General features: G+C 41.5%; 1 protein-coding gene across 3 annotated transcripts in view; it reads right to left on the bottom strand.

Moving 5' to 3' along the window:
• DNMT3A (DNA methyltransferase 3 alpha) overlaps window positions 1-26,768 on the bottom strand; it is a 122,566-nt gene that overhangs the window by 67,719 nt on the left and 28,079 nt on the right. For all 3 annotated transcript variants that reach the window (XM_039346070.1, XM_039346068.1, XM_039346069.1), the window contains exon 3: window positions 22,826-22,930. In XM_039346070.1, coding sequence (XP_039202004.1) covers window positions 22,826-22,930 — 105 coding nt within the window. The remainder of the gene's footprint in view (window positions 1-22,825; window positions 22,931-26,768) is intronic.

Below are 26,768 nucleotides of genomic sequence, written 5' to 3'. Positions count from 1 at the left end.
ATGACTGATGGATAAAAGTTAGACTTGTCTTCTGTTGCTGCCTTTGGCTCTGAAACACTGCAAAAAAACTTCACGGCTTAGAGCAGTGGTTCCCAATCTTTTTAATGTCGCGACCCCCAACCGGTCGTAAGTCGAGGACTACTCAACCGGTCGTAAGTCGAGGACTACGCAACTGGTGCAGCACTGTTTGCAGAATGGGATTTTTGGTGGGCTCAGCAGGGCAGAGACAGCCTGGACAATTCCTATTGGCTTTTGAAAGCCAATAGAATTAGACTCTATTCAAGAGAGTCTATTATATTGGCTTTCAAAAGCCAATAGAATATGTGGTTATAAAGAGGCTTCTTATTATCATATTTGGTGGTCATGCAGAGAGATAAAAGCATTTTGGATCAAAATATGGTGGAATATCCAGAGAATTTTTAGAAGGAGGGTAAAATTTACTCCGCAATTATTTTTGTTAGTTATTGTTACAGATTGTGATACAAAGGAGGTTGTATTGATGTTAAATTTGATCACAGCCGCGAGGCTGTTAGTTGGACAATATTGGAAGAAGGAATCTTTGCCTACATTGCAGGAATGGTTTTTTAAAGTAGCTTATCTGGCGGAAATGGCAAAGATTTCGGCTTTCTTAAAGCAACAAACGCAAGAGAAGTTTTTTGCTATCTGGGACAAATGGATAAAATTTATACAATTTAGATTGGGTATACAAAAATATCATATAGCTTTTTCATAAGTTTTATTTTTATATATATTATAGATATCTTTTTTGTATATATAAATATAAAGTTTTTAATTTAATTTTTATTTTTTTTTTTATTGCTTAAGCCTATATTCTGCTCTGGGAAGCTCAGGGGGGGGGAAGGGAGGGTTTTTGGGAGGGGTGTGGGGTGGGGTTTTTTTTTTATATGTATTGTTTAATTTTCTTTTTCTTCTGTATATGTTGTTTTTTGTTTTGTATTGTTCTTGTTTTTCTTGTAAAATTTATAAAACTTTTAATAAAAAAAAAAAAAAAAAAAAAGCCAATAGAATAAAAGGGAGTAGCACAGCTAAGGAAAAGGGGAAAAAAATGGCGGACTGCGTTGTTTGGCGACCCCCGTGAAATGGTCATTCGACCCCAAATGGGTTCCCGACCCACAGGTTGAGAACCACTGGCTTAGAAGTAAGAGGTCTCAGCAATCTTTAAACTGAATAGGCACAGTTTAAGCCCTTAATGGGGGAAAAACAGTAAGTAGTTCTTGCACTTTTATGCAAGGGAGAATACCGTATAGATCCATTGCAATTGAGAGAGAAACAGGATTTTGCAAGGTGCAGGAATAACAGTGTCTTGTCAGCTTAAAAGTATTGCCTCCTATCTGAACACAACCATTGAAAAAAGAAAAGAAATGGACATGTTAAGAAGTGTTATTCTTAGAGGATGCTTTGATAACTCCTTTTATCACTAACCATTTGTTTCTTTCTCTTAAACTTGTTTTCCTTTGGATCTAAACTAGATCTTATGAGGAAATAAACCGTTTGGTGTTACTGAAGTTGTTGCTTGGTGTCAAGAGCCAAATGGGATTCCCCATCTATACAATATTTATTTCTGAAATAGTTCCATGGGCTCCCTTCTTCTCTCAATCACCTTTGCTGAAGCCAAGTGAATTAAGATCATCTCAAAATCACATTTTCCTGCTGCTAATCACAGATTCATCTTGCACAAACATCATCACTTGCATACTGTCATTCTGCATCAGCCCCAATTCCTTCCTAGAGATCTTCTTTTGCTTCTTCGTTTTTACTAGGTAACTGTTAAACTATTAGGCTTCCGGAGAAGAAGGAATATATGGCTACATACTCTACCAGATATTCAATCTTGGCAGAAATTGCAATTTTAAAAAAATATATTTTATTGTTTTTTTAATTTTAACAAAAAGTACTTAAGACACACTGTGGTGTTTGGGTAAACAAACATTTCAAGGTAAAAAACATACATAAACAGCTCAACTTAATATATTCATTATCATCTCTCTATTTCTCACAAATAACATAATAGATTTAATATATTCCATTTCTAGCTTAAATTTCGACTACTCAACCTGTTTTAAAGCTTTATCAATTTAAAATTACCATAATCAAATATTGTTTTATATCAACAAATTATCACTTCAAGTATCTCTACCAAGTATATTGAATTTCTTAATCTCTCTCAGCCCTCTTCTTATCACCAATCTCATTCATTTCTTCTTCCAATGATAACTAACTTAATTTAAAAAAATGTTAAACCTTAATTCCATCATACCTTATCAGATCATATTATTATAAACAAAAATCACCTAATCAATTTAAACACTTCAAAATTACATTCTCATAACTGAACATTTTTTTTCAATTCCAGAACACACACACACACACACATACACACACACACACACACACACACACACACACATATCCTTAATACAATCCATAAAGCCAAGGTTCTTTTATCCAAACAAATTTCCATACAACAACAAAAATCTAACTAATTTAAACACATATGTATATAATTATAACTAACTTAATTAAGAGAAAGAAAAAAAATAATGTTAAACCTTAGTTCCTTTCAATTCATTACAGAAACTTCAAATTCCATCGAATTAATTATCATACCTTATCAGATCACATTATTATACACAAAAATCACCTAATCAATTTAAATACTTACTAGTTTAAACACACATGTATATAATTGCATTTTTCTTACTTCTAACTCTAGATCATTATCCTTAAAACAATCCATAAAATCAGCATTGCCTTTTACTCCATTAAACATTTTTGAATTTCTTTTTCAGTCTAATTCTGGATTTCTTTTTATGCCACACAGGCTTCCATAAAAGCGCTTCCCTTTCAACCAATAAATCCATTCTTGTTGCTTGTAGTAATCTTTGAAAGAATATAAGTCCCTTCCTCTGCAGTAGTCTTTTTTCCCTTTCAACCAATAGATCCATTCTTGTTGCTTGTGGTAATCTTTGAGAAAATATAAATCCCTTCTTCTGCAGTAAACATCTTTTTCTGTTTTCCTTGCAGCGTAGTTGCTTTGTATTTTGAGATCTTGGTCTTGAAATTGCAATTTTTTATCCCACCTTTATTTCAAATCAGTACACAGCTAATACTCTTTCCTCCACCTATTCTTCCCACAATCCTATAAGACAAGTCAGGCTCAGAGAGTATGACTGGCCCAAATTACCAGCTGGCTTTCACACCTAACCTGCAACTAAAACTCATGGCCTCCGGATTTCTTGCCTGATGCCTTAACCACTAGATAGGAATTAAATAGGATTCTTTGAATTAAAAGGTAAATTCATCTAGCCCAACCCTCTGCTTAACAATTTGAGATAGAAGGTTAGCCATTCACTGCTTGAAGACCAAGATATCATGACATGCATCAAATGGTTGATCAACATTTCTTTCTCACGGTTAGGATGTTTTTTCTAATATATAACCTGAATCTATGTAATGGAATGACTTTGGGGGCCTAGGGATTGATCAGGCAAGAGACGGGGGACCTCACAATTGCTTAATGGTCAGAGAAAGAAAATTAGGAAGAATCCACCCTAATTGATTAGACAGTTAAAACAGTGATAACAAGTTGTACCTTCAGTTTTGCAAGATTATGTTAATGTACTTTTACCACAAAAAAGATTTAGCTCATATAGTTATGTTTCTTGTCCGGTTTACCCAGGAAGGCTAACAATCTATTATTCATTAGTTTCAATCCATTGGTTCTGGTTTTATCCTCTTGGATAAGAAAAAACATTTTCCTTTATATGACATTCATTTAGATATCCCCCTGCTACTGGTAACAAAGCAAAACTACAACCATTTTTATTTTGACTCTGTCTTCCCAAAGAGGACATGCACTCCATCTAACAATGGTGAAGACCAAAATCCAACTTGTGCTTGACAGAAATCCAATTAAGAGACATCTATTGATATCAATACCCAAGAAACTTCTAGATAAATTTGATTTAAGTACCCTGAAAATAATGTGATCACAGGATGTCAGCATAGATTTGTCCAGATTAACCGTGTCCTTTTTTGACAAGATAACTTCCTTAGAAGATCATGGGAATGCCATAGAGATAGTGTATTTTAACTTTAGCAAAGCATGTCACAAAATACTCTATGACTTTCTGATCTGCAAGCTAATATGAGCTGGGTGGCATATCCATTTGGTGATTCCCCAGTGGGCATGAAAACCATATTCAAAGAGTGTCAAATAATTTACAGCACACTGGAGAGAGGTACCAAGGTGGGTGCAATAATGTTTGATCCTCAAACTTGTAATCTTCAACATGCACATTAATCTTGGATAAAGAGGTAGCGAGAACATTTATCAGATCTGCAGATAGCACAGATATGGCTAGAATAGAGGTAATACTCTTGAACACGAACAAAATTCAAAAAATTGTTAAGTCAGGGAGGGCGACTGAAAATAATGATGAATTTAACAGAAATAAATGATTCAAATGGAAAAAAGAAATAAAAGATATGTAAAAGTTGACATGGTGAGGCAGAAAGAGACAGATGGCAAAATGCTTCAAGGTCAGTAAATAAACAGCTACACTTCCACTGACTCAAAAAAATGGGAAAAGACCCAAGAAGCAAATCTCAAAAGTTGCCAAGAAAACTACATGGATCCGTCCATGTAATAGCCAGGAGTCAAAACTGACTCAAAGGAACAAACATGTATATATACATGCACATGTACATATACTCAAAAACATATATATTGGGCAGGATTCCTAAATTAAACTGAGAACCTCTTGTATGTATGACTCTCTAATTTTCTGCAATAAATTTACTTATCTAACCTTTTTGAGTCTACTTGGGTGTGAAGAACAAAATGAATAAATGCTTACCTAGTATGAAGCCTGATAATTGATTTTTAGATGCATCAGTAAAATCAGTGACAGTGGCAGAAATGAAATCAAGAATACTTTGTTCTGTTCCAAATTTTTTTCCACAAAAAATCCTTGAGCAATATTTTGGGGCACGTAGAACGGATGCTGCTATGCGGCATCTCCATTCCGTCATCTTCCACTCAGCAGCTCCCAGTATTGCATATGCCACCAGTATTACCAGCAACTTTCCTTCCCAGTATGACATATCCCACTGCCCTTTCCCCAGGATGCATTCTACCCTTTCACAACAGAGTTGCCACCACCAATAATCCCAGCACCTTCCTTGTCTCTCTTTGAGCACTGAAAATGTCTTTAGATTTTCCTCATTATCCCCACCACTCAAGAAACAACATTCTGATTCATATCTAGGACAAACAGGACGAAACAACTCCCATTTCATTTTATATATGGGTCCCAGCACTGAAAGCATATGCATTTTGGTTTGGGCATGGTTCTTCCAAAACCAGCTGTTTAATGAATTGAATGATTTATGCACAGAATGCTTTATATATCCCTAGAAGCAAGTATACTTAGCCTTATGAAACAATTACTGAGGATAGATCTGGGGGGAAATGACCACATTTAAGTGCCTTAAAGTGTATCATAAAGGATGTTAGTACAGAGTGCAGAACATGGAATAATTATCTTCAATTAAAAGAGGAAGGCAGATTGTTGTTGCCAAGTACAGAAAACTTCCTAATTGTAAAAGCAAATCAGTAGAAAAGCAAATCATTGATTGGTGAGACTGGAACATCATTTTTAGGAATGCTTTCATTTGAATTCCTACAGAGATTGATGCTAGGCTCAATGTCTAATTCACCCTTTCCAAGAGCTCGTTCCCAAAGCTTTCTTAAACTACTATCCACATGAGTGCATTCAAAGGCAACCCACCTATCAGCTGCCTATCTGTGCTACAACAGTACTATTCAGAAACCAGGTCCTAAAGGAGCTAGCTGATAGGTTCCTTTTGAACACAAACTTAGAGATATTTAAGAAAAATGCTCAGACATGTTCAAAAGCAGTCAACATTAGCTGAGTTGCAGAAAGAATGAAACATGAAACAACAGACAGCCGTTTTCTCTCCCACCTTACAATGCTGACATAGACATGATACCACTGGTCTAATCGTTGTTTAGGCTGATATAAGCCTTCGTTCTGGGGATCTTATGAACGGAGGAGGAAAGCAAGAGTTGAAATAATTGGCTTATCCCATTTCCCAATGCAGAATGGTCCTGGAAGACAGTGCATGGATACCAGAGGGCAAGGTACAGTACCACAGACTAAAATAGGCGATACAAAATTGATCTCAGCCCTAGGTGTTATTTCTTTTGTGATATTGACTAAGTGGCTAGTAAAATACCTTAGATAACAACCAAGGCAAAACTGCCATAGCTTGATGCCTGCTTAAAGGGGAAAATTGTATCTTAACTTAAGAAGAACTAAGGATACTTTAAGCTGCCTCAGGTATGGGTTAAAGATGAAAGGAATGCAACTTTATGAAGACACAATAGGGAAAAAAAGTTATTGGGACTTGTTTAGGAGCAAGTGGGGAAAGTCCCAAATTCTGTAATTCTATGATTTTGTAAGAAGATGGTTTTTGACTTTTGGGCAGGCTGCTAGTATCTTCAAATAACTTCCATGCTTTTGAAGTTATGCTGCCCTCATTTCCTTTCCCTGTTGTTTAACACCATTTGCTATCTTAAATTTAGTGTAATGGGAAGGAGCTGTCTAGGATATACAACATATCCTACACAACACAACCTATAGCAAGCACTGAAAAAAGTTCCCAGGATAACAGCTATTCTGGATCATGTTCTAACAACATAAAAGGCGATAAACTCTTAACAATTGCTAACCAGTGAACTCATTAAATAATATCTGCCCATTCACACAGTTCTACAGGCAAAACAGAACCAGTTCAACAGACTAAGGCTCTGCCATGGCGGTTACCACTTTTTCTGATATAAGAATGAAGAGTTTCAACCACGTTCACAAACTGTTAACATTTGAGAGTAAAGGAAACAACCTGTGCCTTCAAAGGTCCCATAGTAATCTCTAATGTGACATTCTGTCTGTCTGTCTATCTAATCAATGTATACCGCCACCTATCTTACTAATGCAACTATGGGCGGCTAATAACTCATTAAAACAATATTAACAAAGAGTTTAAAAATGACATTGATTACCCAGGATAAACCCAGACAAAACAACCAACAAAGCCCTCTAAATGAGCCATCTATCCTCTGACCCCCAGGTCCTGATGCATATCTAGGTTCTTCAAAGCTTTATGAAAGGCAGGTCAGGTCAGGGCCAAATCTAATCTCTGGGGCTGTGGTCTTCCAGAGGGCAGTCAGTGCAAGAGAAAAGCAGGCTTCTGAAGTCCCAAAAGTTAATAGTCTTTAATTGAAGGGACCTGGAATGTGCCCTTCTGTCAAATCCAGTAGGATGGATAGAAACAATTAACAACAGGGAGTCCTACAAATAATGCAGTCCCATGACATAAAGGGCTTTATAGGTGACAACGAGCATCTTGAATTCCACCTGGAAACACACTAACAACTAGTGCAGTTTACATAGCAGAAGTATAACATGTATCAAACTGTGCCTGTAATTCTTCATGTTGCTGAATTCTGGATGGCCACAGCTTATGGATGACCTTCAAAGGTAGTTCCATGGAAAGTGTGTTGCAGTATTCCACTTGGGAGATGGAGCATAAGTGACTGCAAGCAGTTCTTTCTGGTCCACAAAAGGATGCAACTAGTGCACAAAACAAAATTGTAAAAAAATCCACCTGGCCACTGCTACTAGCTGCTTTTAGAATAGGAATTATGAGTTCAGGAGGATCCCTCAAGTTATACACTGGTGCAACCCTCTCCAGAACCAAAGATGAAAATTTAGGGATGCTAAATTTTGCTAGGGTTGAGCTGAAGCCTGTGCTTTCCCATCCAGACTCCCTCTTCCCCCCCCCCTCTCCAAGAAAGAACCTCTACAGCATTACTTAACCTGAGGCAATGATGTAAAACTGGGTATCATCAGCATACTGAAGATATCTCACCCATGACATCAGATGACTTGACCCAGTGACTCCTTGTAGATGATAAACAGGAATGGGGAGAACATCAAGCCCTAAAGGACCTTCCTACCACTCCACCCCACAAAACTGACTAGAACCAGCCCCAGAGAAAGGAAAAGAACCAGTGTAAAAATGTACCTCCTAATCCCTGGAATCAGGCTAGAAGGATACCATGATTGATAATATCAGAAACCACTGACAAATCAAGAGCCAGGATACACAGACACTTCCAGCCTCTTCCACCATCCACAAATATAGTTAATGATGTTCCAGTCTCGTGTCTAGGTCTGAAACTGTACTGAAAAGGAACCAAATAATGTATTTCCTATGGGATTTCCTGAAGCTGCTGTACAACCACTACTTATACAATGATAGTTGTTGAGTCCTTGGCGAAAAGCAGACACGAGAAGCAGTTGTAGTTCTCAGGTTTTCTTTTATTCTGTGTTCAGCTTACAGGTGAAGGCTTCAGCAACGCCCAAAAGCCCCCAGCTTCTTATATAGGCAATTCCCGGGTCAATGTGTTACTTTTCCCGCGCCAGCACCCGCGCATGCGCACAGGCGCTTGCACTTGCCCGGGACTGCCTGCAAACGCCCCGAGCCCGTTTGCAAGGCTCGGGACATAACACCCCTTTCCCCTGGGCTAAGACTACTACCAACATACAATTGTTTCTTGATGCAGTGTTCTATTCCCCAGTGCTCCTACTGTTTACTGGCTTTTGTTTAGCCAGCAATGTTATGTAATCCTCTAAGTACTTAGGAGATTTCCTTGCTCTCTGTGACCTTCTCAGCTCTGGTTTCTGACAGGTGTTCCCTGACTGAGGGGAGACGTGAGCCTGTTCTCCTTATCATGCCTTGGTGCCTTCCAAGGACTGTGCCCCAATGCCTGGCCTGCTTGCTTGCCCACCGGGCTCATCAGGCCAGGGCTTCTGTCACTTTGTGACCTGGTTGACCCGCCTAGCTGTAGGCCCTCAGGCCCCTTGAAGTGATAGCCACTGCTGGGCGTCTCTGTAGAACCTCCTAGGTCCGTCCAAGACCTGTCAGGAGGCTGTCCATCCCCTAAGCCCCGTTCTGTGTCCGGGCTTGTGTGGGTTTCTGTGCCTTCCCAAAACTCATAGTTACTCCCTGATTTGGGCTAGAGGTGTTATGGTCGGGACTTGGTTCCTCGACCACCTCCCTGTATGTTTGACCCCCTGTAGGACTTGGGGTAAGGTCAAGCCAACTCTGGGGATTATGTGCCAGCTCTCTTGCGGGGTATGCTTTATTGGGTCGCTCCCGGGTATCCTCCCTGACTGGAGTGCTGTGTGGTGTAGATGGATAGTGATTGTGCCCCCGGGGTGACTCCCTGGCTGGAGTAGGCGTAAATGCCTGATGATTGGGTAAGCCCCATGAATTCCTGTTTGGGGCACTCGCGGAATCTTGGAATGGGCCGTTTGTGGCTCCATCATTGGAGGTGGGCAGCAGCTCGTGCCCTTCCCTTTGCTCCAAAGGGTCCCCCTCCCCCCCCCTGGAAAAGACCCAGGAGTCTCAGCTGGAAGATCCCGCCTAGGGCGGAGTTGGTCGATGTGCCGGCGCAGGACACGACCGTTGTCCAGGGCTACCTCATAGGATAGAGGACCTGTGACCCTGGAAATAGAAGCGGGGACCCATGTATGACCAGGCCCGTAATTGCGAGTCCAAACCGGGGCACCCACAAATAGTTGTCTAGGTGCCCTAGGATGTGAGGTAGATGAAGGCAGTCTGTCCGGATGCAACCGGTCAAGCTTCGTAGTAAGTTTGCGCCCCCAGCGAAGTTCAGCTGGGCTTCTCCCTGTAGAAGTGGATGGTGTGGTGCGGTAAGAAAGGAAAAAGTCAGCCAACCTGTGATGCCAATCCCCATAGGTGAGTCTTTTCAAGGCGTCCTTTGTGATGCGGACCATGCGTTCAGCCATACCGTTGGTGGACGGGTGGAAGGGTGCAGACGTGGCATGACGAATCATGTTAGCCTGTAAGAAAGCTTGGAATTCGGAGGAAGTAAATTGAGGGCCGTTGTCAGACACGATGACATCTGGGAGCCCGTGTGCAGCAAAAATCCCCCTCAGTACCTGAATAGTCTTTGCAGTGGTGGTGGATGAGACAGGTACAACCTCAAGCCATTTTGAATGACTGTCAACGAGGACCAAGAAGAACTGGCCCTGAAAGGGCCCAGCGTAGTCAATGTGCACCCTAGACCATGGGGACTGTGTATCCTCCCATCTATGCACAGGAGCTTGGGGCATCTCTGGGCGAGAGCGCTGGCACAGGTGGCATGCATGCACCTTAGCCTCAATGTCCTATCTAAACCAGGCCACCACAAGTGGCTGCGCGCAAGGGCCTTCATGCGAACAATGCCAGGATGACCCTCGTGGAGGGACTCTAAGATCCTAGTCCTCATTGAGGTGGGAACGACAACTCTTGTTTCCCCAAAGCAGACAACCCTGAGAAGTGGACAACTCATTCCTTTTGGACCAGAAACTCTGAAACTCAGGACTAGGGCAGTGCTCAGGCCATCCAGACAAAACCCAAGAAAGGACACGTGAAAGTGTGTGATCTGTGCCTGTTTCAGCGGCAACATCTCTGGCATTCAGAGGGGACTCGGGCAAGGCTTGGATGGATAGAATGTTGACAGCTGGCGCAGGATCAGCTTCTACTACTGGCAGGGGCAATCTACTGAGGCCATCAGCATGGCCCATTTCTTTCCCAGGCTTATGGAGTAAGGAAAAATCATATGCAGACAGAAAAATAGACCACCTAAGCATTCTAGGGGAAATGATTTGGGGAGTTTGTTTACGTGTGGTAAACAATCCCAGCAGAGGCTTATGGTCAGTGAAGACCGTGAAATGCCTGCCATACAAAAAATCATGGAATTTTTTAATTCCAGCAACAACAGCCAGAGCCTCCCTGTCTATCTGAGCGTAGTTGCGCTCAGTAGAAGACAGTGTTCTGGAGTAATATGCAATAGGAACCTGAGTTCCATCAGACCTGAGGTGGCTCAGGACGGCTCCTACCCTGTAAGGGGAAGCATCACAAGCGATGCACACAGGAAGGGACTCATTGAAGTGTGCAAGTACACTGTTAGAAGTGAGTAAGGCCTTGACCTCATTGAAACTAGCCTCATGTGTTTGTGACCACTGCCACACTGCTTGTTTGTCTAATAGCCTGTGAAGAGGCTCAGCTACACTAGCTTTATGTGGAAGAAAGGAATTGTAGAAATTCAGGAGGCCCAGAAAGGCCTGAAGTTCGGCCTTAGACTTTGGCCTAGGTGCTTCTAAAATGGCAGTTAGTTTGGATTCAGCAGGGTGAATCCCAGCAGCATCAATTTTGAACCCCAGAAATTCAGTAGAAGGCACCCCAATTTTGCATTTGTCTTTTTTGAGCTTGAGGCCTGTTTTCCTGAACCTTAACAGAACAGCCCTTAGCCTTTCAGCTAGAATGTGTGTGGAGTCTCCTGCAATTAAGACATCATCAAAGTAGGGGCAAACCCCCGGTATGCCCCGTAGTGTGTTTTCCATTACGCTTTGGAAAATCCCAGGAGCGACATTCACTCCAAACTGCAGCCTTTTTACCTTAAAGGCTCCCCTGTGGGTCACAATAGTCTGAGCTATAGCAGCATCATCATCAACAGGCAGCTGTTGATACGCTTGAGCTAGGTCAAGCTTTGCAAAAACGCGCCCCCCCTTGAGGGAGGCCAGAATATGACTGACCACAGGAACAGGATAGGCATGTTGCTGCAATGCCTTATTAAGAGTGCATTTGTAATCAGCACAAATGCGAATGTCCCCATTTGCCTTTAGAGGCGTGACAATGGGGGTCTCCCAAGGACTGGAATCAACAGGTTCTAGAATTCCCTGTTGGATCAGTTTGTCTAACTCAGTGTCAATTTTACTCTTTAAAGCAAAAGGGACCCTTCTTGCTTTAATTCTAATGGGAGTGACAGTGGGGTCTAGTTTTAAGGACACAGGGGGTCCCTTGAATGTGCCCAGCTGGGGGCTGAAGACATCTGCAAATTCTTTGCAGACTTCCTGTAGGTCGAGTGTTTGTAAGCTGTTGAGCCCCGTGACGTGTATCCCCAAGGCTTCAAACCAATCGAGTCCTATGAGACTCGTTCGTTCACCCCCTACTACTAATAGGTCTAGTGGACCTTCAAAATTCTTATACTGTACGTTAAGGGTGGCCTCCCCCTTAACACACACTCTCGAATTTTGAAAGTCTGTTAACACAATGTCAGAAGGCCTTAATTTAGCCTGAGTTCCACTGCCGGAACAAATCTTCCTAAATGTATGTAAGGATATGATTGAAAGGGCAGACCCCGTGTCTAGTTCCATAGTTAATGGAACCCCTTGTAGCTTCACCTTGAGTGACAGCTTTTTCTTGATGGGCTTGTGTGTGCCTGTCCTGAAGATGCTCCTTCGCGAAGCACAAAAACCTACCCTATTCTGGCTGGGGACCCTGGTACCTTTCAGGCACAGTTCTTCCTGAGGTTGTACCTTTCGTCGGCCCAGACACACAGCTGCAATATGTCCTTGTTTTCCGCACGCCCGGCAGATAGCGAAGCAGAACTTGCAGTCGGTTCTCCTGTGGCGACCTCCACAGCCGATGCACTTGAGGGGAGCTGAAGAGCTTCCTTTCTGATTCCCTTCCTTCGTGGGGTGGAGGCGGTCGACTTCCTCATCCGGATCCTCCTCGGAGTTCCCTTGGACGTCCTCTTGGTGCACGGATGCAACATCTGGACTGTTTCTGATCGGCCGCATGTTCTTGACGGCGCCGCCTGCTGCTTCTTCTGCGGTGACCTCTCTTAAGGCATCTTGGAAGGACAAGTCTTCTTTGGCGAAAAACCTCTGTTGTAAATCTCGATGCCTTAAGCCGCACACGAATCGGTCCCTCAGTTGTTCTTCGAGGTCCTTGAACTCGCAGTGCTTGGCGGCCTTCCTCAATGCGGTGATGTACTCTTTGGCCGACTCTCCGGATCGTTGATCCCTCTGCTCGAAGGTGTGGCGCCATGCGATGACGGACATCTTGGGCTGGAAGTGCTCCTTCAATAGCTTCTTTAGATCTGCGTAGCTGACAGACTCTAATGAAACAGGTGCTGCAAGGTTCTCTGCGATTTCGAAGGCGTCTTGGCCGCAGACACAAAGCAGGGTGGCAGCCTTCAAGCTATCTTCCCTCACTTGGTTCACCTTGAGGTAGTTTTCCACCCTGGCTACGTAGGAGTCCCACCGCTCTGGATGTGAGATGTCGAACTCCGAAAGCCTTCCAACCTTTGCCATCTTCAGGAGACGGGTCTATCAGCCAGCCTACCTCCGAATGCGCACTGGATTGGCGGGTAGCTGCCGAGTCAACTCCGTTCCGCCGCTCAGGACTCACTTGGGTAAGCTTACACCTCTTCCTTTCCAGACGATGTTAAGGCATCCCACCTTCGTCGCCAGTGTTAAGTCCTTGGCGAAAAGCAGACACGAGAAGCAGTTGTAGTTCTCAGGTTTTCTTTTATTCTGTGTTCAGCTTACAGGTGAAGGCTTCAGCAACGCTCCCAGCTTCTTATATAGGCAATTCCCGGGTCAATGTGTTACTTTTCCCACGCCAGCACCCGCGCATGCGCACAGGCACTGGCGACAGCCTGTCTGGTCCCGGGCAGCTTGCACCTGCCCGGGACTGCCTGCAAATGCCCCGAGCCCGTTTGCAAGGCTCGGGACATAACAATAGTTATCCAAAATCATTGCCTTGAGCAATAGCTTTTTTAGGAAGGGCTAACCAAATGCCTCTATATAAGCAGTGGTGGAATTCATTTCTCAAGAACATGATATCTCACAACATGATATATCCAAGAAACCTTAGCTCACCAGGAGAAACCTGGGTCCAACACAGGTGGCTGAGCTAATATTTTCAAAACTCCTCTGTCCATTTCATCAAGATCCAATTGCATTCCAAACAGGCCAGACTGAGCTTCAATCACCTTCATGGGTTCTATCTCAAGGCTATGCTAAAATGTTTCTAGCAATCTTACCCTATCTTTGTGAGGAGGGAGAAGCAATACTAAATCTGAATATTAAGAAGCAATTATTACACTACATATGTTTAAGCATATTAACGTGGACAAAGTAGTAGACTGAAGTGGTGAATTCCCAACATGCTCCTATTAATGGCAACTATATAACACAGCTCACCACAGCTTACACAGAGACCTTGCAAGGGAATTTCCCCTACTCTCTCCATCACTCTAATGAGATAAACAGAAGTGAAACTAAGGCCTAAAAAAGCATATTCTTCTAGAGAGAAATGTAGGCCGTGCCCTAAGTATGGTGGCTTAGAGAGAGCAAGAGATCAGAAAAGGATTTTGGATATTATGACCACTGAACACCCTGCAAATTGCCTGACCGTAACTGTTCCCCTTCCCATCTATATCCCCTATCTCTTTTACAGGATGTGGAAACAATGCTGAGAGATGCTGACATGCAGTCATAAAGGGCTTCAAATGTACACCAGTTCAACATTTTGTGTTCACAGTAGCAAACAAGCAAGTTCATGACAATGACAGAGCTGGCAGCCTGCATTTATACTGGGCTCGCTGGACCCTGAGTGGCAACATTTGAAGGACAGAACAGCACTCTACCAATCCCTTCGGTTTCAAATGGTAGTAATCCAGGATAAATTGAATCTCATGTTAACAAGCACTATGACTAACAAACTTCCTTGAAGAAATGCAGCAAAGATTATCTATCAGCACCCAATCTCATAGAAACTAGAGTTTACTTAACCACCATCTTGTGTTCACAGGCAAAATATGTGCCTGACTAACATCCAATGGAAAAAAGTGCAATGGTAAGCTTAATAAATTATCTGACCCAGTAAACAGTTTTTCATTAAATTTGAGCCAAAACTGTGCAGAAAAGTAGCATGCATTCTGTCAAGCACTGAAAACAAGATGAGGGGCTGGGAACAGGGTGAGGCAGAGAGCATATCTCAACACTGTCCCAAATCAATCCATGAAGCATATTAGTTTAGACCATGGGTCTTCAAACATGGCCCTTTTATGACTTGTGGACTTCAACTCCCAGAATTCCTCAGCCAGCTTTGCTAGCTGAGGAATTCTAGGAGTTGAAGTCCACAAGTCATAAAAGGGCCATGTTTGAAGACCCCTGGTTTAGAAGGTTTTCAGGTAGGATTACAAATGGATAAACCTCTGGATAGCTGCTATCTACCAAAACAAGGAGTAACAGCTAGGCTGTAAATGTCTGACTTCTACTCTAACTCAGGCTGTGCTACAATTTGTGAGACCAACATGCTTGCTAAAGCTAGGAGTATGACCCTGCCTATGAAGTCAGCTTTTACCCATAAAATGAAGGAACAGCAATAGGGAAGGTGGACCCATATTTGATTACTGCTAGGCACACATTGAGGCCCAAATGGGTCTATATCAGATTCTCACACAGATCTAGCATCGGGGCAGTTCTAGAGCTAGACCCAAGGAACAGGCTGTGATTCACAAACAACTTGTACAGTCATGGTGACAGTTCCATGTCCTGTGCCCCTATTACTGCTTAATAGTATTATTAAGCAGTATTTTTTTCACCAGTCCTGTTTCACTCAGCTGCACTAGGACTACTTGTGGCCTTAAGCTTTTTGTGATGCTATTCCAGCTGCGCTTGAAAATCTCCCTACTCCCAACACAATGCAACTATACAAGGCCCAAGAGAATCAATGTAGACTAAAGTGATGGAGAAAAAGCTAGTAGTCCCAAATTCTAAGCGACCTTCAGCCACTGTCACTGAGTGACTTTGGGCTAGTCGTTCTTTCAGTTCAACCTCCCTTAAAGTCTTGTTATAGGGAAAATAAGAGGAGAGAGACTTGTTTGCTACCTGAAGCTCCTGAATGAAAGGCAAGCTATATATTAATAAAGCCTTGTGTCTTGCCCTAGTGACAAATGAGTGTGTGCGAGGTAATTGTTTCCTTGTGATCTTTTAAAATCTTGTTAGTGTTCCTTATTTAATCTGAGAATGAAACCTCCACAAACTCAAGAAGACTGTCAGTGTGTCTTACCCGGCAGCAGCCCTTGGGGTTTCTCCCTCCAGCCAGAAAGGAAAGGTTCTGCACACCACCTGTCCACACCAGCTCTTAGCAGCGCAGGTTTCCTGTCCTGCTTTGCAGAGGAACGGGCCCCCTCCTTATCAAAGACATACTTCCTCAGAAACTGAAACAAACATGCAGGCTCCAGAGGAACTTCAAAACTGCCATGCATTGGTAGCAGCATAGATAATATCCAAACCAAAGCTCAACTTCAACTGTGGATGGCCTTAAAATCCAGAACATTCTGCTATTGTTCTTCATATTTTATAAACAAGGAACTGTGAATCACAAAAGTGCCAAGAATTTCAACTCAGGCAATAAACTAAAATAGGCTATGTTGTGGTTCAGTTTGCTATAGGGATCTGGATATTGTTACCGCAATCATTTTGTTTATTTGCTTAGGCATAGCAGCTTAAATCAACAGAGCAACTTGCTTTGTAAACCCAGGTTTGGCATGTTGTGTGAAGTTAGCCACAAGATGTGAAATGAAATTGTCCCAATAGATATTTTAGGGTCATGGAAAAGTAAGGATGGATGTGGGGGTCATTTTTAACACTGAGCAAACAGGTATTTTTAAAGAAGGAAGAGAAGTTAAACATATGTTGACTGAGAGGGAAGAGAATTGCTCCCCTGTGTGCAATTCTGTAGGTGATGAATAGAGGAAGGACTAAAATAAATTTCAGAAAGCACAGATTGATTCATGGTGACTCAATAAGTGCTGGCAAGCTGAAATCCACCTCTAAATCTTCCTTTCTATGAGCCAATAGTTAAACTTTAAAAATAAGATGGAACACTTCTTGTTTGCAAATGAGCAGAGTGGGAGAAACACATCAGCCCATACTTGTGAAGTCAGTGGACTACAGGTAGTCCTCAACTTACAACCATTCATGTAAAGACCATTCAAAGTTATGACCAGTTCTCATACCTACGACCCTTGCGGCATCCAGAGTCACATGATCAAAACTTTGGGTATTGGGCAACCAACATGTATTTATGATGACTGCAGCATCCTGAAGTCCTGGGAATGTCATTTGCAACTTCCTAGGAAGCTTCTGACAATCGGGAAAGCCAGATTCTCTTAACGATTGCATGATTCACTTAACAACTGTAGTTATTCACTTAAAAACCAGGGCAAAAAAGGCCATAAATCAGGCATGATTCCCTTAACTGTCTTGCTTAGCAACATAATTTTAGGGTCAATTGTGGTCATACGTCAAGGACTACCTGTGGCTGTCATTTATGAGAATTCAGCCTTGATCCTGGATCAACCCCACACATCCTGGTCCCCTTGCACGATTAACTTACTTGCTCTGAAAGTGACAATTAGATGAATTTTTTTCTATCTTTTTATTAGACTGTCCTTTTTGAAGGAGAAGGCTTGGGTCCGTGTTATATGATTCTGCAAGGTGAACACAATTCTTTGGCCAAACACAAGTGGCCTCTCTGAGGTGCAATAAAGTCTTTCTCTTTCTGCCATGGGTCTACAACTTCAAAAATCATGGAGGAACCTCAAGGTATTACAAAACAAGTTTCTTGGAGTCTATTAGGTTAGGTATGTCATAAATTGTGTAGGCCCAGACCACTTCTGTCTTAGAAACAGGGACAGACTTCAATTGTTCCAAAGGTTCCCCTATTATCCCTATATATTACTCAAATAATGAAGCACAGGCACTTGTTATTAACAGGAGGAAAACTTCTGCCATCTTTTAAATTTTTATAACTGTAAAGTAGAGCGATGTCACCCCCATTTCCAAATGGAAGGGCACAATACTCAAAACTTATTAAAATGGATCTCAAGGAAATATCCATAGACATGTTTCAGCCCACATTCTTGCTCAGCTGAAAGACGGGCACTTCAAAGCCCGTCTTTCAGCATGTAAATGCAGTAATAGTAACTGATTTAACTGTTTTTTTTTCCATGTAAACCTTGGTACCACAGAGACATTAGACTTGCAGGGGTTCTCAACCTTGGCAACTTTAAGACTTGTGGACTTCAACTCTCAGAATTCCTCAGCCAGCTTGGGAGTTGAAGTCCACAAGTCTTAAAGTTGCCAAGGTTGAGAATCCCTGCATTAGAGGCTGCGTGCAATAGTCTAGCTCTTTCTAGACATGGTAGAAGTTGATAGGCCACATGAATGTTTATAAGCTCTAGCCTAGCCATAGACATTATCTGTGTTACTTTGGTTGCTATTGTCTCCACTTTTTTGTTTGGGTAGGCTACAGAAGACCAAGTGACTGAGGCTTGGTAGGCCAAGAAGCTGTCTAAAATTTGGAGCAATACAGCAGAAAGTTAGCCAATATAAGGGCAGCAAGTAAAAGCAATGAAAGGGCCATTTCCAATGTTCAAGTTGAACCTGCAGAAAAGTGGCTTCTCCTCAAGCTCAAAAGATCTTCAACAGCTACTAGAATTAGTTCTACTGCCAATTTTTCAAGTAATCCATGCCTGCCAGCTTATAGAGACAGCTGATGCCCCTGTTTCTGCTGGACAGAGAAAGCTGAGCAAGGTTAGTACCTTTCCCCACTGTCAAATTAAAAGTGCTCTCCACCCATTCTTGAGTCACCAGAAAACTATACAGGTATGAAATCTGTCGTCCCATTATGGACCCTGTCCCTCTTATTGCATCTATTCCAAGTCACCACCAAAGGGAATAGCTTTTATAACACATGCAATTTGCACAAATAAAGATGATTAGCTGATTCCTTAGGCCTTGCGCTCCTTCTTTAGCACACCACCTATCAGCAAGAGTTATTTGCCGCTAAATTATTTATCTGCAAACCATAGTATTGTACTTCCTGATTCCTCAAGTTCTGTTTGGAGACAATGAGAAGAGAGGCAATCTCATCTTGCCCCCATGGTAAATATTTTCCACCCATCCTTCTAAACTCCTGGCAGCTGAAATCTCCTCACCCCTCTCAACATTTAAATAATTTTATCTGGCCAATGAATTCTTGCTCTCATATAGTGTTAGTTTCTAGCAACACATGTGATTTTCTTAACCTTTCATTGAATTATTTTCCTATTTTACCAACAACAGTCCCAAACCATAAGTGCCCCCCAAGCTAAGGCGATAAGCAGAGATATTGCTGTCATGCTGTAGACTCTGTTGTGGGAGTGGGGGAGGGATGTTAGATCCTTTCAAATCAATTTTGACTTCTGCCAACTTCCTGGACAAGTCCCTTTAGTTTCTTGGCAACATTTTTCAAAAGTGATTTACCATTGCCTCTTCCCTAGGGCTGAGAGGGAGTGACTGGTCCAAGGTCACCCAGGTTTGGTGTCTAAAGTGGGACTAAAACTCACAGTTTCCTGGTTTCTAGCCTGATGCCTTAACCGTTACACCAAACTGGCTCTGTCAAAGTGTTGGAAGCCAGATTCTTGAAAAGTAAAAATGTGGAACATTAAAGTGTTGGATTCTGTGTCAAAAGCATCAGACTTCCCTCCACTTGTCCTTTATATCTGATGGTTCTGTGTAATTATGTGAATAGGGCAGGCCACTCTAGATACTTCACCTGCCCCACACCTGGCCTCCCACAACATTTTCATGCTAGCCCTTTAAATACAATTTGGGGATCCAACCAAGCAGCTGCATCCATTCCAGTCTCTGCCTCTGGCAGCAGAGAGACAGAAGTCTGGCTGTCATCCAGCTCTCTTAGTCCTTTCCAAGCCTTGCAGCAACCTTGCTTTCCTCCCTGCCATGTCCATAGCAATCTCCCCACCCAGGCTGATTCTATTTTGGGAAGCTGCCAGCAACATAGCAGCAGCAGCAGTTCTTTTCTGAGTGGCCTAGCATGTGGCTGGTGGCCAGCTTCCTTCCCTGGCCCTGGCAGCAGTGCCAGAGATCAGGTTGCAGCTGTGCAAGGCAGAGAACTAGAGCAAAGTGAAGGAGTCTGTAGAAAGCCCATGGTTAAAAGGGCAAGCCATTCCCACGGCCCAACTGGCAAAGCAGCCTTCTGGGAAACAAATCTGCACAGGTCCCAACTGGATCAGGAGTTCTCATACCAGAGATTGGAAGGAAATCCCATGCACAGGATAAAAATACTAGAAACCTTATTGACATTCTGCCAACAAGGATGGAATTCTCTGTGACAGTAGATAAAAGGAAGACTGCCTGTCTTCTGGATTTTCCTGCAGTATACCAGCATGTTTTTTTTTTATCACCATAAACTTTAGTTTGCTCGCTTGAGAAACCAGGAGCACTTGATTCTTCTCCAGTTGAGGTTCATGGGAGGATGAAGAAGGGTGAGGAGGAGTAGACAGTCCTCTATCACAGGTATCTCTCCTCCAGGAATAGCATTATACTCTTCAGGGTCAGTTAAAGATCTAAAAACCTGCATTTGCACACATGAAAAGCTTAACTAGTTTTAACTGGAAGAATTGTAGTTTAACATAGTGGAAAACCTAACTTGCTTAGTTATGGTCTAATGGATTAATGGATTAATTAGCAACTCTATTAAATGGAACGCAGTCAAGAGTATTTTGCTTGCACTTGATCCTGAAAGATACATTTCACCAATGCCTTTTTCTATCTGTTACAGCTTATGGTCTGAGCTAAAAAGCTCTGATCAATTGAAGAGGCAATAATCAATCATTGCATGGACCAGGTCACAAGCAACATATGAGAAAGTGGAAGTGTGCCTCATCAAGGGCTACATGTATGCCCCTAGAGTTCAATAAATCAATATACATAATAAAGTTATAAATAGCAGAAGAGGGCATAAAACCACAGTAGATCCAATATAAACCTTACAAGCAGCAGCAAAAATCAATCCCATTAAAAATGTAAGATATGAAGAAATAAAATTGGTTTGACTGGGCAGCGACAACTAAATTAGGTTCATATGAGGTGAATACTCTAGAGAAGGGATGAACTGTTGGTGTGTTCATACAACATCCTTAGGCTGGATACAACATTACCATTTCCTGGCTTTGCACAAAGAGTGAATTATGAATCAAACATGAGAATGGGTTAGTATCCTAAGGTACTTTCCTATACATATGCATACAGTATATGTACAATTTAACCAATGTTAAACTAATCTAGCTTAGCATGTTGTACAAATTATAGAATCATCAGTTTGAAATAACCTTCAAGAGAGTCCATTCAAGAGAGTCTATTCTATTGGCTTTCAAAAGCCAATAGATTAAAAGGGAGTAGCACAGCTAAGGAAAAGGGGAAAAGAAATGGTGGACTGCGTTATTTGGCGACCCCCGTGAAATGGTTGTTCTACCCCAAATGGGGTCCTGACCCACAGGTTGAGAACCACTGCTCTAGTCCAACCCCTATGCAGTTCTAGGCAACTATCCTAGTTAATCATGTTTTAGTAAACACAGCCTATCAGTAGAGGAAGTTCTATTCCAATTTGCAACAGAAATAAAATCTCTCATAGGTACCATGTTAATCCCAAAGGGGTATCTAAAGAAGTTTCAACATCTTGGCAGATTTGACACTCAGATATGTTGAAATTCTACTCTCCTTATCTCCAATTTACACAGGAAGCTAACCATTGGTCAGCAGTTTAAGAAACTTGTGTGCACAGAGATATGCATATATTTATTGCTATTTTCAGGCAACTTCAATTCCACAACCTACATAATGGCCACTAAGCTTGGTTAGTTTTAACCTTGGCTTTGTTTTAGTTTGCATGTTGTGCATATACAACTCGTATTTGTAATCCAACTTACTGTCCAAACCCAGAAAAGGTGTTAGGTCAGCAAATTGCTGAAACTCAGTCAGTGTCAGTGATGCATCAGTTTATGAGCCAAGAACATGAACCCTTTTACTAGAAATAACTGAATTGTCCAAAATAATTCTTTGCAATTTTCCTAGAGGAGTTTTATTTCTAATAAGAGCAGCTGGGTCCTTTGCCAGATGTCATAGGCGTGTCCACACAATACCCAGCCAAGAGGTGTTTGCAGACTGAAGCTGCATGTATTCAATCAATCAGAATAGAACTGGAAGAGACTTTTGAGGTTTTCTAGTCCAACCCCCTGCTCAAACAGGAAACCCCATTTAATTTAAGACAAGTGGCTGTCCAGTCTCTTCTTAAAAACTCCAGTGATGAAACACCTACAACTTCTGAAGGATAGCTGTTCCATTTGTTAATCGTTCTCACTGTTAGAAAGCTTCTTCTTAATTCAAGGTTGCTTTTCTTCTTGGCAATAGCACTTAGACATATACTGCTTCACAGTGCTTTACAGACCTCTCTACCTGTAAGTGGTTTACAGAGTCAGCATATTGCCCCCAACAATCTGGGTCCACATCTAACTGATCTCGGAAGGATGGAAGGCTGAGTCAACCTTGAGCCGGTGAGAATCGAACTGCCAAACTGCTGGCAGCCAGCAGTCAGTAGACGTAGCCTGCAGTACTGCATTCTAACCACTGTGCTCATGATTAGTTTATGTCCAATTTGAATGGATTACAAATGGAATGGAGTTACGAATGGAGTTACAGGCATCAGTGACAGCATGTATTTGTGTGAGTGCATATGGATCTGTGGCTTTTCTGTACGCAAAAATATATAGTTTCCCAACCAGTTGCTTTCTTCTTGTATATGTTCACCTCCAACAAAGGCCACAAAGCTATTCTTAGAAACTGCTGACTCTAGAAACTTCAGCTTTAGAAAGAAAGCACTGAAAATTTAACCCAACTCTCCCTTATCTGGTTCTCCTATTTAAAGGCCTCAATCAGAGTAACTTCCTATCCACACCCTGGGTGACTGATCTTGCAACTATGGACATGCAATGGCTTCCACTCACCACTGGCTGTTTCCGTTTTCTACCAGGTCGCCCCACTTTCCTCACAGGGATTCCTGGATCTGGCTTCTCCTCCTTGTTCCGATTCTCCTCAGGATCTTCTTCTCCCTGTTTTCAGGGGGAAAAAAGAGAGAGAGAATGTTCTTCTTAGCTCTTGAGTCAGGAGGCATCTCAGAATCTCCTGTGCGAGAAAAAAAACCCTTTGTTTTAAAGGCGCATTGTCTCTTTTTAAAGAAAAGATTGTGCTCCTACCTCTGGGCACCTTGTTCCTTTCCATCAGCCTCACTAGAGGCCTGCTCCATTTAGAACACAAGAAGTGCTGAATTTGAACTTCTTTTAAAGCTACACAAAATGGTGTCATCATGACATTTTCTGGTAGTGACTGTTTAACTTTGTGCTATGTAAAGAAGCATCACAGGCAAATGTGGTCCCTCTTTCAACCCAATCTACCTCATGGCAGTTTGACATGCCTGTTCTAGATCAGGGCTTTTCAACCAGTGGTACGGGTACCACCTGTGGTACATTGGCACCTGGCAGGTGGTACGCGACCATCCTAGAAAAGTGATAGCGGGGGAGGGGAATGAGCTGAACCGGTGTCAGCATCGCACAAGCCTGAGCGAGAGATGGCTGGAGTTGCAGGACTGCCAGGGCTCAGCAGAAGCACCAGGATCAGTGCCGTTTCCCAGCTGATCGGCGCTTCTTCGGGGCTGTCAGGGCTCAGTTGAAGCCCCAGGATCAGTGCCAGGCTCCAGCTGGAGCTCGGCATTGATCCTGGCGCTTCTGCTGAACCCAGAAGAAGTGCCAATCAGCTGGAATGTTGCAGCAACTCCAGGGTCTTGTGATTTACATTTAGATGCTTGGTAACTGATTCATATTTATGATGGTCACAGTGTCCCAGGGTCATGTGAAGTGACCAAAACCTGCTACAACCACCCAGCAGATGGGTGGTATAAAAACCAAATACCCCCACCCCACCCCCGCTGCCAATCCCCAACAGAAATGCTCACAACAATGAAAACCTCGAACAGGAGGAAGAGTGCCACTGGGTGGGCAGGCGTCTTGCTTGGCTGTGGCTTGGGGGGCACTTTTTTCAGTGCCATTGTTAACTTCGAACAGTCCTTAAGCAAACTATTGTAAGTTGAAGACTACCTGTACTTTATCACTTTTTTCCTTTTGGGGGCGGGGTCATAAAGTTTTTGACACCTTGCTAGGCTGGTGGTACTCGGATATTGCCATATCCTAAAAGTGGTACAATGGGTGAAAAGGTTGAAAAGCCCTGTTCTAGATCAACCTTTTCCTTCATCCATATTGTTACACAACCATACTCTTTTTTTTTTTGTATCATCTTATACACATTTCGCCACTGACTGATGCCCAGATTGCTTTGCTAATTTTTACCTTGGATGCTTCCAAACTGGCAGTTTAATTCATTATAAGCTTCATGTGAAATTTCAATCAATTTTCCACCCTTTAATCCTTATACACACACCCCCAATATGTTCTATCCATGCTTGGGAAAGTTACAAAACAGTGTAGGTTGTGAAAGTTCAGCTCATATACTATATTTAATAATCTATTTTTAACAGATTTGCCTTATGATATTGGTAAGGCATAATTTATTTAATTTATTGCACTCATACTATAATGATTTTATTATAAAATATGAATGAAACAATAACTTACAGCTATTGATGCTGCCAATTTAAAGAGCAGTAAGACAGTATATTTTACACATTGTTAATGTGCTGTATATATCTGGCTGAGTATGGTACCATTAACTTTAAAAATATATTTAAGTGTTTGTAGAAATATATTAATTCTCAGGGTTATTATTTGTATTATTTTTAAAAACCAAACATAGTGTTGTATTATTCTTGTTATTTGCAAAACCCAAACAATAGGCTAGAGTCTTTGAAGTGAGGGGTTTTATAAATCCTACAACTAAATAAAAAAGTGCCATATTTTTTTCTAATGATCAGAAAACAGCTCAATCGTTAAAAAATACCAGTCTAAAGGATCAGAATGGGATGGGAAAAAGGTATAATGAATAGGGGAAAAAATGGAAATTGTGGTTTCTAGTGAGTTTGTTCTGTAATATGTCACTGTGTCCATTAAAAACATCCTTTTTGGCAATGACAGAAGTGTAGTGCTGAGAAATTTGAAAAAAAAGATAGAAGTAGCATGGGAAACACTCAGAATAACATTTTGATCATGCTCAGATACCCTGTAAAAAAATCACATGAACAGAAGCCTGGCTATGCTATAATGGGATAGTATTCAGAAGCAGCAACTGCACTGCTACCAGTAGCTTTTCTTCCTTAGTTGACTTTTTCATGAAATGAAAAAAAAGTTCTTTGGTGCCAATAACAATCATCCCGTCTGCCTGATTTAATTTTCTTTGGGTCTTCTGCAAAGTTCTGCCCTCACTTATAAATTCCCACATCACTTTTTTTTTTTTTTTTTTTTTGTCCTTTGAGTCAGGCTTGACTCCTGCCACAGGAACAAGGCCACATAGTCATTCAGACAGCAGTTTTCAGAAATTCCTTCTTTTATTGCCTTCCTCCAAGGCCACAGAGAGAATGACTGAAACTCAAGGTCATCCAACTAGCTTTTTTTTTAACAAATTTTATTTATAATACAGTTAAAAGCAGACAAACATTGGATTTAACATGACATTCCGGAATATATATTCTTATCAGATTATTCCACTTTTTACAATCAATTCTTCATCTCTACATATACATCTAAGTTTTATATACAATACTTGTTCTAAAATAACATATATTTCTATCTTAACATTCATCTTTAATCCCGACCGTCCTCTTCAAATTCCTCCAGCGGTAAAATTTATCCCAGGTTTCATAATAAACTGATCCACGTTTGTCTGAATATCATTGTGAGCCTGTCCATTTCCACACATGCTAATATTTTATGTATTAACTCTTCCTCTGTGGGAACTTCCTTGCTGTTCCATTTTTGCGCTAAAGCAAGCCTAGCTGCAGTCAGGTATGTAGCAGCAGGTAGATTGTTCCCTTGTCCTATTTTTCTGTCGCATCCAACTAGCTTTTGTGTCTCAAGTTTCTCCACTCCTAATCCAGCACCTTAACCAACCCGCTAAATCCAATCTGACCCCCAAAAGAACAGCATAAATCTGCCCCTTGCAGAGAGAAGTAATTTTACTTACCAGCTTCCTTTTTAAAGCCACAACTACTGCAAATTTATTTTTATTTCTGTAAGCTGAGTTTTGCAGTTTCAGCAATGAAAAGTTGCAGGCTCTTGCTGCATTGCTACTTTTAAGATATGCTGAATTTGCTTTAATAGTTATCCTCACCTTCTTCAATACAGGGTAGTGTTCCCTAGAGATGTTTGACAAAAGCTTTCTTCATCCCCAACCCAGAGGATGGTGAAGGGCAAGTTAACCTCATGTACCTACACTTCTATAGTTATATCATGAGGTTTTGTCATCTTGATTAGAAAAGAAAGATGACAGAAATGACTAGAAAAGATATGCATATTAGAATATATCAACCTTATTGTAGTACTATATCTTGCAAATAGAATTCTTTATTGGCCATGTGTGATTAGATGCACAAGAAATTTGTCTCTCATGCATAAACTCTCAGTGTACATGCAAAACAACGAAGTAATAGTAACAACAAAGGATAATAATAATAATAATAATAATAATAATAATAATAATAATAATAAAAAAATACCACCAATGTTTTAATTAAGTGCTTATATGACTATAAGCCACACTGTAGAACCCCTGCCCTGGATACAAGGAAAGTACAAAACACTATTTTTTAACAATATTTTTGCAATATTTGATTATAAAAAATAAGATTAATCAAGGAAAAACTGCTTTGGCTTTAAAAACTGCTTTGGCTATAAAATGCTAATTGGTAATTAAAGTGAACAGGAAGCCATTGATTAAAGGAATAGA

Source organism: Crotalus tigris, unplaced genomic scaffold (assembly GCF_016545835.1).
Source record: "Crotalus tigris isolate CLP2741 ecotype Arizona unplaced genomic scaffold, ASM1654583v1 scf7180000017987.690289119674:8195010, whole genome shotgun sequence".
Taxonomy (NCBI): domain Eukaryota; kingdom Metazoa; phylum Chordata; class Lepidosauria; order Squamata; family Viperidae; genus Crotalus; species Crotalus tigris.
The sequence above is the reverse complement of the archived record's forward strand: the minus strand, read 5'-3'. Positions and strand labels throughout refer to the sequence as shown.